Source organism: Onychomys torridus, chromosome 16 (genome assembly GCF_903995425.1).
Source record: "Onychomys torridus chromosome 16, mOncTor1.1, whole genome shotgun sequence".
Classification (NCBI taxonomy): Eukaryota; Metazoa; Chordata; class Mammalia; order Rodentia; family Cricetidae; genus Onychomys; species Onychomys torridus.
In genome coordinates, this window is record NC_050458.1 from 55894075 (window position 1) to 55908033 (window position 13959).

At 37.5% G+C, this 13959-nt stretch overlaps 1 protein-coding gene across 1 annotated transcript in view; it reads right to left on the reverse strand.

Moving 5' to 3' along the window:
• The window catches only part of Abcd2 (ATP binding cassette subfamily D member 2), a 39986-nt gene that overhangs the window by 13744 nt on the left and 12283 nt on the right, over window positions 1–13959 (reverse strand). Inside the window, exons 4-6 of the mRNA XM_036209015.1 lie at window positions 13608–13773; window positions 12810–12904; window positions 8831–8976 (exon numbers count right to left, since the gene is read on the reverse strand). Coding sequence (XP_036064908.1) covers window positions 8831–8976; window positions 12810–12904; window positions 13608–13773 — 407 coding nt within the window. The remainder of the gene's footprint in view (window positions 1–8830; window positions 8977–12809; window positions 12905–13607; window positions 13774–13959) is intronic.

Here is a 13959-nt window from a genome sequence, read left to right on the forward strand (position 1 = left end):
GTGAAAACTTGCTCTCTAAACAGCTTTTTTTCTTTCTTTTTCTTTTCCTTCCTTCCTTCCTTCCTTCCTTCCTTCCTTCCTTCCTTCCTCCCTCCCTCCCTCCCTTCTCTTCTCTTCTCTTCTCTTCTCTTCTCTTCTCTTCTCTTCTCTTCTCTTCTCTTCTCTTCTCTTCTCCTCTCTTCTCTTCTCCTCTCCTCTCCTCTCCTCTCCTCTCCTCTCTCCCCCCTTTTTTTGAGACAGGGTCTTACTATGTAGCTCTGGCTGTCCCAGAAGACTGTCTTTGTAGACCAGGCTGGTCTTGAACTCATAGAGATCTACCTGCCTTTGCCTTTTAGTGCTGGGATTAGGGGTTAAAGGCGTGCACCACATCTCTTCTATACAAGCTTTGATTTTATAGTTACGTTAAAATGTTACTATTTGATGAATAACACTAAAGAATTCACTAAAATTAATTGAAAAGCAAGGAACTGGATGTTGTTTATAACTATCAAATAGATAACATGACCACAGAAGAGAGGAGGAAAAGGATAGGGATGGAATGAATTAACGTATTGGCTACATAGTTTCAATTCATTATAAAATTGATTAAAAACAGTTTTCTAACTCCACTCTCCTCTGGACTAGTGGCAGGCCATGCTTTCAAATTAGCAGATCATGTAGGCAATAAAGTATTTTTACCTACTGCATCATCTTCTCGGCCCTTCCCCTTCAGCTTTTACACGAAGTGTAAACTGATACTATCTTGGTCTGCAAGTCTCCAACTATGAGAGAACAACTCTTCATTTATTCAAACCACCAGTATTTTGGTGACTTGTGACAGCAGCAGTGGACACTAACACAGGCAGGGACTCCGCAAACCATGCACAACCGGAGCAGCTCTGTGAGGAGCACCAGGTCATCCTAGCTAAAGGGCCTGTCTTATACAGACAGCAAGGGTTAGGTGCTGTGGCTTGGCAGCTAAAAGTGCTGGCTGCTCTTGCAAAGGACCCACATTGGGTTCCCAGCACCCACATTGGGTTCCCAGCACCCACATGGCAGCTCACAACTGTCTGTAAGTTCTAGTGGATCCAGTACCACCTTCTTATTTCCATGGGCATCAGTCATTCATGTGGTGCATAGAAATACATGCAGGCAAAACACACACATTTAAAGATATGTAAAAAAAAAAATTACACTGGCCCTGTTTGTTTGACTGAGGAGAAAAGCTTTAAATACAAAACATGCTTTGCAGACCAAATGTCCACCTATTTTTTTCCCAGTATTTACAAAGTATTTCTGTGAGGGACACATAATGCATAATTGTTTTGTAATATATTTAACTATTATTTGAAATAAAAATGTTTGTTTTCAGCTACACACACACACACACACACACACACACACACACACACACAAGATCTTTACAAATACAAAGAACCACTTAAGTATCTTTGTTTAACTTGGCATGTGATTTGAATTTCATATCAGCCTTTAATGTCTATAGTTCAGTGGTTTCCAACATATTCACAAGCTCAGGTGGCCATCACCCCCAACTTGAGAATACTATTTTTGACTCCTACCTCTAGAAGCCCCATAGCCAGGATCATTAGCCATCCATCTGCTCTGTGTAACCAGTCTGTTTCCTGTCTCCATGGATTTGCCTGTTCTGGGTATTCCAAATATACAGACTCACACAATATGTGCTCTTTTGTGATTGACTTCCCTTTAATGGCAAAATGTTCTCAGGTTCATGTGTTTTAGAATGTGCCATATTCCTTTTTAGAGACAATACTATTATGATGTTGTATTGTAGGGGTATGTCACAGTGGATCCATCCATTCATCTCCTGAAGGCTATTTCATTGTTTCCTACTTTGGGCCATTATGCTGTCTGTGTATAAACAAGTAAATGGAACTGTGGGGGCAAAGAACTTTCTAGGCAACTGCCAGACTGTTTTCCAAAATGGCTGAACCATTTCCAGTCTCATTTCCATACATTTAAGGTCTCTCCTTCAGCCCTCTTTCCTTTCCCTTTCTGTTCTAACCCCATTTTCTTCAAGCAGAATACAGTCTGTGTTCATTTACTTACACACAGCACCTTAAGCAATCACAAGCGGAACTACCTTAAATTCACATCTACAAATTGCAACAGAAGCACTGGTATGAAGTAGGGCCACCGAGCGGCTGCCACAAGGTGCTCAGTAACTCTTCAGGACCTTAGGAAAGAGAATGTTTACTGACTTTACGTTGATGCCAGCTCCAACTTAACACCTATCAGTAGGTGCAGCCCTCCTTCCCCTTAGCATAAAGCAGAGATGTTGATTCGAAGAGCAGATTTGTCACATGGCACAGTCAAGCCTGCAAGGGCAAAAATACACCCATGCATCCAGGCTAGCGTGCCTGCCTCGAAGGGCTAGGGTTTGATGACGTCATCATTCCCGTCTACGGTCCAGTGTGCAGGGCTTTGTGCTATACAGTGTGGAGTGATGGTTGTGATAACGGGCTTTAGAGAGGTGGTTCTGGGATAGACTCCTAATCTCACGGCTGTAGTACCGCCACTCAACTGTGAACTTGACCTCATTCTTTCGTGAAGCCACTCATTTTATTCCATTTATCATGAGTGTGGAATGAAGCAGCTAGATGAAGTAACGTGGTAAGATTGTTTACTATAATGTAGGGACAAAGGAAGGTACTCAGTAAGTGATCATCATTTCAATAAGAAGTTCATTTCTCTTGCGTTCTCTGACTAAGTGAAAACAAAGCTTAGAGGAGCGACTGATGGAGCATTTGGCTGTCACGCAGTGCAGGCTGATCCCCAGCAACGAAAAAAAACATCTTGTAGAAGAGAACAAGCAAATACAAAATAATTTGCTTTCATTGGATAAGTGTCTGCTTTTTTTCTGATAATAAGTTTTATTAGGCTTAATGTGATTGATGAATAACAGGTTTCTGTATAGATATTAAAGATAGATCCTGTGAAGTACTTGAGAAAGTACTTCAGGTTTATCTAGAAGATTTTCTTGGGGTAATATCTGGTTCACTGGTGCTGTTTACAGGGTTTCAAAGGACTCAAAATACATAGGGTCCTCAGATGCCTTCATTGTTATAAAATCAGGGTAAACATAACTTCATCAAAAAACTCCATACTTATGATTTCTATAGACTTTTAAAATCAGCTAATTTTCTCTGGTTTACACATAGAAATTTATCTCAAGAGGATTCTTCACTGATGAAGCAAAATAATTATAGCTTTGTAATGCTTCATTTCCTACTCAGTTTTCAAGATGCTAATAGAAATATCTGAAATATATAAACCTGAAGTAAAATTTGCTTCTCATGGGAAAGAATTTTAGCAACAAACTGTAATTGTTTTTCTGTGAAATCTTACATCTGTACTTACTTAAAAACCTATTAACTGTCATAGTAAAAGTATTTGAGATCAAATCCATACCCAATAATTATATTTTTATAGTTACTAGTTATTACAAGCATCTTAGATATTTTTAAAATTTTCTTTATACTCTCATTTTCCTGTGCTAACATTGAACTATTGGATATTTCTTTTTGATATAACTTATTGTCTGTTAGATTTCTCTGGTTTTTTTATTATTCTATATTTGAGCCTCTTTTTTTTTTTTTTTTTTGAAGCTGAGGATCGGAACCCAGGGCCTTGCACTTGCTAGGCAAGCACTCTACCACTGAACTAAATCCCCAACAAAGGAAGAAAGAAAAAGAGAGCATAGAAAATCATAATCTCTATCCTTGTGCTCAGAGTTGAACATTTTAAAACTATGTAGTTACCTAGACAACACTGATAAAAAAAAGTTCAACAACATTTTTATCTCTAAGGCATGGGGGTTTAAGGTTGAAGAGAGTAATACGTCATTTCTCCAGCTGTGGCCAAACAGTTAGAAGGTGGAGCAAACCATAAATATTCACTGTCAATCATCGGAAAATGCACAGGTTAAACCAATCATGTTGTCAGGCTTTTTTCTTGTGCACAGAAAGCTCAGCGTTTGAGTTCTGAATGAATATTATCATTCCTCACATTCTTATGTTTTTTAGAAAAATAAGAGATACTTAAAACAGATATTTATATTATGAAAATTGCATCATCCAATTTTTTGCATCTAGTACTTATAAAACAAGAAATTAGCCTCAAGAATTCTATTGAGCCTTCATCACTGTCCCAGCAATTTCCTTAAAAAAGAACTGTTAATTGACAGACATTTATCCATCACAAAGAGGATTAGGCAGCATACCCAGTGCAAGTAACAAAATAGACAGATGGTTCATAGTGTAAGATGCTGGGCAGATGGGCAGATTTGCCAATAGACAGGAAATCTGTCAGTCTTTCAGTACCAGGGTAAAGCTCAGTGGGATAGTGTGTGCTCAGCATGCATGAGGCCAGGGACTCAACACAAGCATCACCCACCCCCAGGAAGGTTTGTTTGATTTAATACAATCGTTTGTGTTTTTGGTTTTTTGAGACAGGGTTTCCCTGTGTAGCCCTGGCTGGCCTAGAACTCATTCTGTAAACCAGGCTGGCCTCAAACTCAGAGATCCACCTGCCTCTGTCTCCTGAGTGCTGGGATTAAAGGTGCGTGCACCACCATGCCTAGCTTAATACAATCCTTATGCATGCAATCTTTCTCAGTGTTTTATTTCTCAGACTCAGAGTCAAAGATGGACAGGATTTATACATATTTATACTAGATATAGTAAGATATTTGTTAGCACTTCTCTCCTGAGACATTGCTTTCAAGGAAGAATAGTGAGAGCAGGAACATTTGAAATACAAATCCATGCTGGATTTTGCCCAACCATAGACTGTTGCTGAGAAGAGAGTGGGATGTACACAAACGATCCTCTGGGGGTTAACCAAAGCAGCATAAAGGGATGCAAAGTCACCACTCTTGCCATTCTTCCTTCCCTCCAGGTTCTCCCAAACCCCACATTTCAATATCTTGTTTGGATGACTGATGGTGCATTGATAGTGTTGATTAGCAAGGAAACTAAATTAGATATAGGTAAAGCTGGCTTTGGGGGCTGTGACAGCTGCAGACAGAAACTCTCCAAGGGATAAGTAAGTGAGTAATAGGCCATAAATTAGTGAAGAAATGAAAGCAGGAGCAGAGGGCCATAAGCCTATCTTTAGAGGCTTGGGAAGAAGAAAAACACACTAAGAATTGGCAAAACAATTCAGGAGATTCATCCAAGTGGAAGGTGCTTCTTAAAAGTCACGAAAGATGGTCCAGCAAGGGGTGACATGCATCAGCCACCTGATAAGGAGCACAGTCATATGGTACAGGACACTTGGTCTCAGTTGGAAAGAGCCAGGGTAGGTTCCCAGGTACTACTTGAGCAAAGCCCCAGCCTCTCTCCATTCACCTCATCACAGAAGGCCAGAGGCTAATGCACTTTTCAGATGAAACTTTCTGCCTAAAACCAACAGATGCTCCAGTTCTTATATTCTGTCATGGATGAAGACAGGGTGAGGGAAAATGGTTTGGCCTCAAATTTACGCAGACCAACTCTGTCTTCCTGTACCAAGGCCCAGCTTCCCAAAGAATCTGGTTCTTATTATTAACATTGCAAAAGCCTAAGAAGACACCAACAGGGAAAATACTGGGGCAATTTCACAATTTCTCAGGAATTCATGTTTCCCAATTTATGAAGTGAGCCAAAGGAGCATTTTTGTTTGGGTCTCTGTGTGTGAAGGTTTGGTCAAAAATCAAGAGTGTACTTGCTCTTTTCCGGGTAGTTTTGTTTTGCTTACTACATAATATAAGAAGTCCACTGCTATAAAACCTACTCCATTTTCACCAATGAAAGTAACAACATATTTTGCATTTAATCACTGCATAAAGAGATCCATCCTCTAAGAAGAAATATTTTGATCATAGTGATTAACTGTAAAATCTGTTTAATGACTTAGGAGTTCATACTTAGGCTTGAGTTCTGTATTTGTTTTCCTTCCAAACTAGTAGTTAACTGACATTCCATTGCTAGAGAGTATCGGAAAAGTTAATCCTAGCAGTCATTTATGCGATGATATAAGTTCACTTACTGACACGTATTTTAAAAAGAGGTCATGAGGTTATCTTCTTTCACATAATAAAATCTTCTGTGATCATTACAAAACTTACTTGAAAAAAATCACTGGCTTTTAAAATATCAGAAATAAATGCTACAATAAGACTTCCTTAGTTTACATTTTTAAGTAAATGTTAAGCACAAGTGGAAGGGACATGGTTCTATAAAATGTTAAGTGTAAATATGATTCCCCATGCCTCTAGATGCATGTAATTAAGGTGAACTAGCTTAAAACAATAATCATTTAAGAATGAAGATATAGACTGCTCCTGCTAATTTTCTCCTTAAATAGGTTGGAGTTGACAGTTTTGCTTAGGCAAAAATACATTTCATAAGACAAAATTTCCTAACGATTTCCATTTATTGTAAAACATAGTGGTTAGCTCACTCTGAGGGTAAAGGTTAATTTAGTCACTTTCATAAACTTGCCCACTGCTTGGGAAACTCTTTTTACTATGTCAAATGTATATTCAAAAATTGTTTCATTCATACAATATATGAAATATCTCCTGGGTAAAATGTAAACTTCATGTGTAAACTTCATCTTCATCAAGAATACGTTTCTCGATAGACCATTTTTCTCAGGATTCTACACCTTATTGCTTAAGTACAGAACTGAAATAATACTTCTTACAATCATTCATTCATAAAACTTAAACTGAGGCAATAAAACTGAGGTTTTATTTGAAGTTTTCCAAAAGTCAGAAAAGAAGCAGTGTTTATGGTGTCACAGGATGTTTGTGTTGTGTTAAACTCGGGTACCAACAACACTGCTCATATTTAATATTTTCAGCTAACACATGTCTTCATCTTCCTATACACCAAACAGAAGCTCGCTGCTACCACCATGAGTCTTACTTCAAAGAAAATAAGTTCACAGAATCTAACCACTGCTTATGGCCTAAAACTCAGACCAAATGGCAGGATGAGAGCCGCCTTTACCTACAAAGAAGAGGGGACGGAAGTGTGCGATACTGCCTGGCCTCAATGTGACATGTACTTGCTTGTGCTCCAGCCCTACACTTCTGTAGCAGGAATTGTAGAAGGTCTTATTAATAAAATCAAACCAGGGCTGCGTGTTGGGGTGAATGCTGGAAGATCAGAGAAGCAGAACAAGCCACAGCTACCTCACCTCAACAGTTCCTCGGCTGATCCTGTTTCCTCAGACTGGATGGCTCTCAGCTGAACTGTGCTGCTCAAAAGCCTGAATGTTTAACCAGCCAAATGCTTAACCAGCCAAATGCTTCTGGTTTCTGGTCCTCACGCCTTATATATCTTTCTGCTTTCTACCATCTCTCCCTGGGATTAAAGACTCACTTTCTGGGATTAAAGGCGTGAGTCACCATGCTTGGCAGTATCCTTGAACAGATGGATTTCTGCCTCTGGAATGCTAGGATTAAAGGCCTGTGCTACCACTGCCTATCCTCATGTTTAATATTGTGGCTGTTCTGTCTCTGACCCCAGATAAGTTTATTAGGGTGCACAATATTTTTGGGAACACAATACCACCACATTTCCCCTTTTTTGTATAAAATTTAAAAAAGCTTATAACTAATACTAGAAAAACTATCCAATAAGTATATACAATATATACAGTCATGAATTACATTAACAATGTCTAGTCCATTAACATTTGACAGATTCAGACAAAAAACTCCATTATATATATTTTGACAATGTCAGTAACGTTTGATAAACTCAGACAAAAATTTCATTACTTATCCTATTTGAAACAAATAGTCCCTTTTTAAATGTAGATTCAATAATTGACCTTTTTATTTTATCATATCCATATTCTATCTTTTTTTTCTTTTCATAATAGATTCAGTTGTCTACCTTTTGTCATTTTTTATATCTCCCCCTTTTTCTTTTTAGTGTAGATTCAATGATCTGCCCATTTATCCTATTATTTCTTTATCTTTTTTCTCAGAGTAGATTCATATCCACCTCACACTTCCATCCTAGGTACTCTGTTACAGGCCTCAATGAAGTCCTCTGATCCAGAGGGAACACTGTGTCCTGTCTGCTTAACCCAGGTGATACACAGGGTGTCCCAGAGCGTATGCATACAATGCAGTATCTGTTGAACCCGGGTGACATCTGAAGAAATCACTGGGCCACAGGAGCTTATCTTTTCTTTACAGCTGATTTTCTCTCATCCACAATAAATATTCCAAATTCCAAAGTATATAACTTTGAGTTTAGATACTTCTGTGTTGCTATGAGGGAAGATGGTTGCAGATTTTGCCAAAAAAAAAAGAACTTTTCCATGCTTATCTTATTCTCATTCTTAAAACAATTTTAATTAAGGTAGTTGAAATTATTAATTACCTAGCATAATCACAATAAAAATGCTAAGGAGGCTCTTAGGCATGAATGGACAATTTTAGGATACATGAGTATATGTAGCATGATGGAAAGACCCAAATAAAACCAAAGCACTGTAATTTTTATTTGTAAGAAGATCATCTGACATCTAATTATTCTTTGGATCCATTTATTCTTTCCTAAGACAGCTGAAGTCTTTGACTAGTCTTAGCATCTTGTTGAGTATGAAAACTACAAGAAGTGGCACTGATTCAGAATCTGTTATGGTCAGAATGGTAGAAGAGAACTCTGGGGACAAGTAAACTCATGCCTATTTACTCAATAGTCTCTCTCAATGAAAATATCCTTAAATGAGCACAAACCAAAGAGCCTGTGGAATGAACACAACTCAAGAGCGATCGTCTTCATTTGATATGAAAATGTCTTACCTCTGTGGAATATAGAACATATGTTGGGGAGGAGGTTTATAAAGGACTCCTTCATACACAGGCCACAGCCCACTTAGGATTCTGAAGAGAGAGCTTTTTCCACAACCATTGGGACCAGTTATCAGGAGATGCATCCCTTCTTCTACCTAAAGTCAGAAATAAAATTATAAGCTGCAATATTTAATAATTATTTCATTTGGTAGCATTTAAAGGTGATTTAAAAACAATCTCATGATAATCTTGGATGGTAAAAAAAATAAAAACATATATATCAAGATTAGAGCATCAATTTGGCTTTGACTAGTCTCTGAAGCTAAAAGTGTCATAAAATAATTAATTGCAAAGAAAATGGATCTTCTTGGAGAGAACACTGACTCTTCAACAGTTCAACTGAGGTATTTTCAGATCCATATATATATACACACATACATACACAGGAAAGAAGACCAGCCAGAAGGTCTAAATTAAAAAAAAAACATTAAATTTTATTTTATTTGTATTACTATTTAATTAAACTTCTATAAATCCAAATGCAACTGAAAATTGAATATAATATAAAGTAGTTATCCAAGGAGCCAGCTGGGTTCTTAATTTTGTATTTAGTGTCTGAAATGCTACAAAAGCACATAACCAAAGAGAAAAGATTATTCTAATTCTGCTTCATTCACAGATGTTAAAAAAATATGCTATGAAACCAAACCAGATGAAAGCAAGGTCACTGTAGCATAGGGTATGCTGCAGGTTGAGCTTAAACAAATGTAGGTAAGTCTCCATAGCCAGGACTCCAGTTCTGAAGAGTCAGCCAACAATGGACTGAAAATAATTGAAGGAAAAAAAAGGTTGCATCTGTATTGAATATGTACAGAATCTTTTTCTGTATAAAATTTTACATAAAGAATTTGAATGTTATCATATTTGGATGTCATGGAACCCATCCCTCATGGATATATAGGAAGACTGTACACTCATAAAATATTCACCCTCTCTATATAAGTAAAGATCATATGCATACATTATCCATTGATAAAACAAGTTACTTATTAATCACTTATCAGAAGCTCCCCTTTTATCATTTGTCTTAGTTATCAATTCAATTTAAACAGTTAGACTTCACGACTTCACATTCCGTTCAGTAGGGCGGGGAGGTCGCCTTCCTATCACACTTGGAGTGCCACATGAAGAGCAAGGGGCAGGAACACTGCTTACAGACTTGACTTGTTTCATAATCAGTGACGCAGAAGATAAATTTAAGACAAAAGGACAAGAGCCAGAACTCTGCAGTGTGTCTAGACATTTATATTTCATTGAATGGATACTAAGATCCAACTTTCCATCATACAGAAGACACAATGTCAAAAATCAAAGGCAAAGGTGAATTGCTAGAATTCCAGAACGTCCTGAGGAGAACGTGCAAAGAGTGAACTCTGACCTGCTTCTTCTCTTCCATTAGACTCCTTGATGATGGATGGTTAATTTGAGATGCAGGAACTCTCCCAAAGTTTTGGAAGATACATGCCATAGTGAGTGGTATATTCATAAAATGTTTTTAAAGGGTCAGTTTCTATCAGGAGTTCTTAGAAATTTAACACTTTTTTAAAAAGTTGGTAATTGGAAACTTTTTCATATTAGTATTTCTTTAGCATAACTTCTCAGTAAATACACTTTGGATTTTTTTCAGTAAGTCAAATTTTAATTTTGAAGTTCAAACAAAGAATGAAAATAATTTTCCTTAAAAAGTATGTATTTCCCAATTAATACTGAAAAAGCACAACTTCCCGTTCTAGATATATTAGAATTGAAATAGAACCCCAGAGGCAAATACAATAGCAAACAGTATGTTATAATAACATACACCTTCATAGTATCTTAAAAATCTGTAAGAATCTTCCACTGCATTTATGTTTCTTTTCTACAAGAGCCTGGGCTCTGGGTTTTTCTTCAGGGCATGATGGCTCTACAGTGTAGTGGGTAGTCATCCCAGCATTGGCCGGGAAGTTCCAACCCCCATTGAGGCTTCGGTAATGGTCGCGCCCACAAGGCAGGGCGGAGGAGGAAACTGGAGACGGATCGGAAGAGGAGGCGCGCTTGGTTCCGGGACCCTGGACACTGGAGGTAGACTGAGCAGAGTTCTCCAGAGAACACCGCCGGACTGCACTATACCTTTGCCAGACCCTGCAACCTACCCCTTCATTGTAAGTTACCCCACAAAATAAACCTCCCTTTTAACTACGTGGAGTGGCCTAAATAATTTCACCATTACTACAGTGGCATCATTAGAGAACAGCAACATTCAGGCATTGTCACCTGTTTATTTAAGAATTGGAGCAGCAGGAACCAGTATGATATCACCTACAGTGACAAAGTAACAACACAAACCTAGAGCCATATGAAAATCACAGGTTGATTTTGTTTCTTTGTTTTCCAGGGTGAGAACCGAACTCAAGGCCTTTGCACGCCAGGCAAGCTCTCTCTATTCACTTAGCTTCATCCCCAGCCATAAAAGTATTAATAGATAATAAAATATTACATATTTGCAATGAGTAGCTAATTGGTACTCATGTCATATTCTAATAATAAAACCGTTCTATAGGTTTATAATGGAACAATAAATCATGACCAAACAATTTCTCTCCAGTTTATTGACAGGATTTCGCTATGCTCAATATATTGCATCCACTCTTTTCAACACTCAGTAACCTTCATTAATTGCAAATATATGTCTAATAATTAAGACTAAAGATCTATTCCCAAATATCTAATATTATGATGTTTATAATTTGATTATGACGTTTCATCATAGCTCAATGGCCTTCATTATAGTTGGTATGGTGTGAATCTGAAATGTCTCCCATAGGACCATGTGTTGATCACTAAGTCTCCAACTTCTGGTACATTTGGGAAGGTGGTGGAAAGCCTCAGATGCAGAGGAAGCAGGTCAGTGGGAATGTGGCCTGACCCTGTGTTCATTCCCTTTCCCTACTTGCTATCTCTCTTGCAGTGTGGACCTGCCTTTGCTACATATTCCTGACAGATGTTCAGCTATTTCTCTGGCCCACAGCAGTGAGACAGCTCAACCCCAAGTAAATCCCCTGATACCGGGAGCCAACTAAATGCTTCCTCATTTTAAGTTGTCATTGTACTGACCTAATGACTTAAGTACTTAACACAACATGTTTGCCATTTTATACTGAGTCCAAAATGTATGTTTCAATTTCACAAAGCCTTTAAACCACAGCCAGGGAGCTGGGCAGTGGTGGTGCATGCCTTTAATCCCAGCACTCAGGAGGCAGAGGCAGGCCGATCTCTATGAGTTCGAGGCCAGTCTAGTCTACAGAATGAGTTCCAGGAAAGAGTCCAAAGCTACATAGAGAAACCCTGTCTCAAACAAACAAACAAACAAAAAACAAAAGAAAAACCCACCATGGCCGTGGGCTTACAAATGTTTTTGTATTTCTTAGTTTTGTAATTAATATGTAGAATAATAAATTATTTTCAACAGTATTGAAAACTATAGTTGAATCCATGAATCTTCTGATTATTTAAAGTAGAAATTAAAATTAGAAAACATGTATTAGAAAAACTGAATTTGATAATGACCTTTGGGGAAAGGTAGTATTTTTAAAAGTCTGTAAAATATATTCTTATAGATTTCTTAACAACTTTTATAAAAAATTAAAATTCATTTCCAGATATTAATTTCTGCTCTTTCCTCTTGTTCCCCAAAGCTACCTTGAATGGCTCTCAGTGGTCTGTAATTCCATTTTCAGCCTAGCACTAAAGCAGCAGAAATGAAAGTTCTCTTTTCTCTTGGCTTTCTGGGGAGGGTACTGCTTCTGTAACTGAGTCACTGTGCGTACCTTATTGATCTCCCCTTCTCCACACGCTCCTCTCCGAGTATTTAACATAAGGTACATGAATTCTGAGTTGTTTTCTATTAGTGGGAGGCCAACAATCAGAAGATTCTTGACTATCATCTTACTTTGAAGTTCAGCCTGGAAGCCACCACTTCTCCTGCTGGTGTGATGATGGGCACATTCTCACAAATGATTCCGTGATCCACGTCAATCACTGTCCCTAGAATCAAGTCACAGAGACTATCACAAATTACTGCTAACTAGATTGAAGAATAATAGGACAGAATAGGCAAACTCAATTGTAAAGACAATTCACATCTATAAATCTTAGGAAAAAATAAATACGATGAAGTCAATTTAATATCTACCTGTATTTTTAATCTATTTAGAAAACATTCCCAAGAAAATAATTTTATAATCAAATATCAATATCTTTATCTCTGCAGGCATAAACTATATCTGATACAACCTAGCCACACAATTTAGAGTTATCCTGTTCCCCGATTTCCTACAAGGAAAAAATACACTGTTTCAAGAAGGGAAATAAGAAGTGATATATTTTAATACATGACAAACATTTAAAAACACAGAATAATAAAAAACAATATGGCACTAGCACTAATTCTATTTATTTGATGAAATTTTATGAGAAAACAATTCTTTCAGTCACGTGTGCTGTCTCTAGATACGATGAGAACACATTTTCCAGGATGTAAGCGTCGTAATTTCTTCTTACTGCGCTATTATCAATGCCACTCAAACTGCAGTACTAACTATAGACTGCTGTTTAAATAATGTTTCTTATTTAATTCCTAGTTTTTTGTAACTGTTAAAAGCTGTCTCCTAGAGAAGAAACCTTCAGATCTTTTCATAAAATGATGCTAAACTATAAGGAAAATGTGAAAACGCCCGAAGTTAGTTACCTTTAATTGCTAGGGTGTCACTGAGGGGTAGCTCCATGTCACCTCCGCTCTTGCTATTCTTTTCAGGCTCTGGAGTGACATTTCTCTTATAAATGCCTCTTTTCACTTCGTCAAAGACCCAGAACATGTTGTACACTCTAGCAGTGTAGCCTGCTAGTTCAGTGATCTAAAATCAATATGTAAAGAATGAGTTAATACAGCATGACAGACACCTTTCAACATTACATCTTATATAAACCTCTTGATTTTTTGCTAAGGATTCTACTTTACTGTATACGACAGGAAAAAATATATTCTGATTACTGAAACAAACAATAGGGAGAACTCATTAGGTACAATAAAGGAAGACATT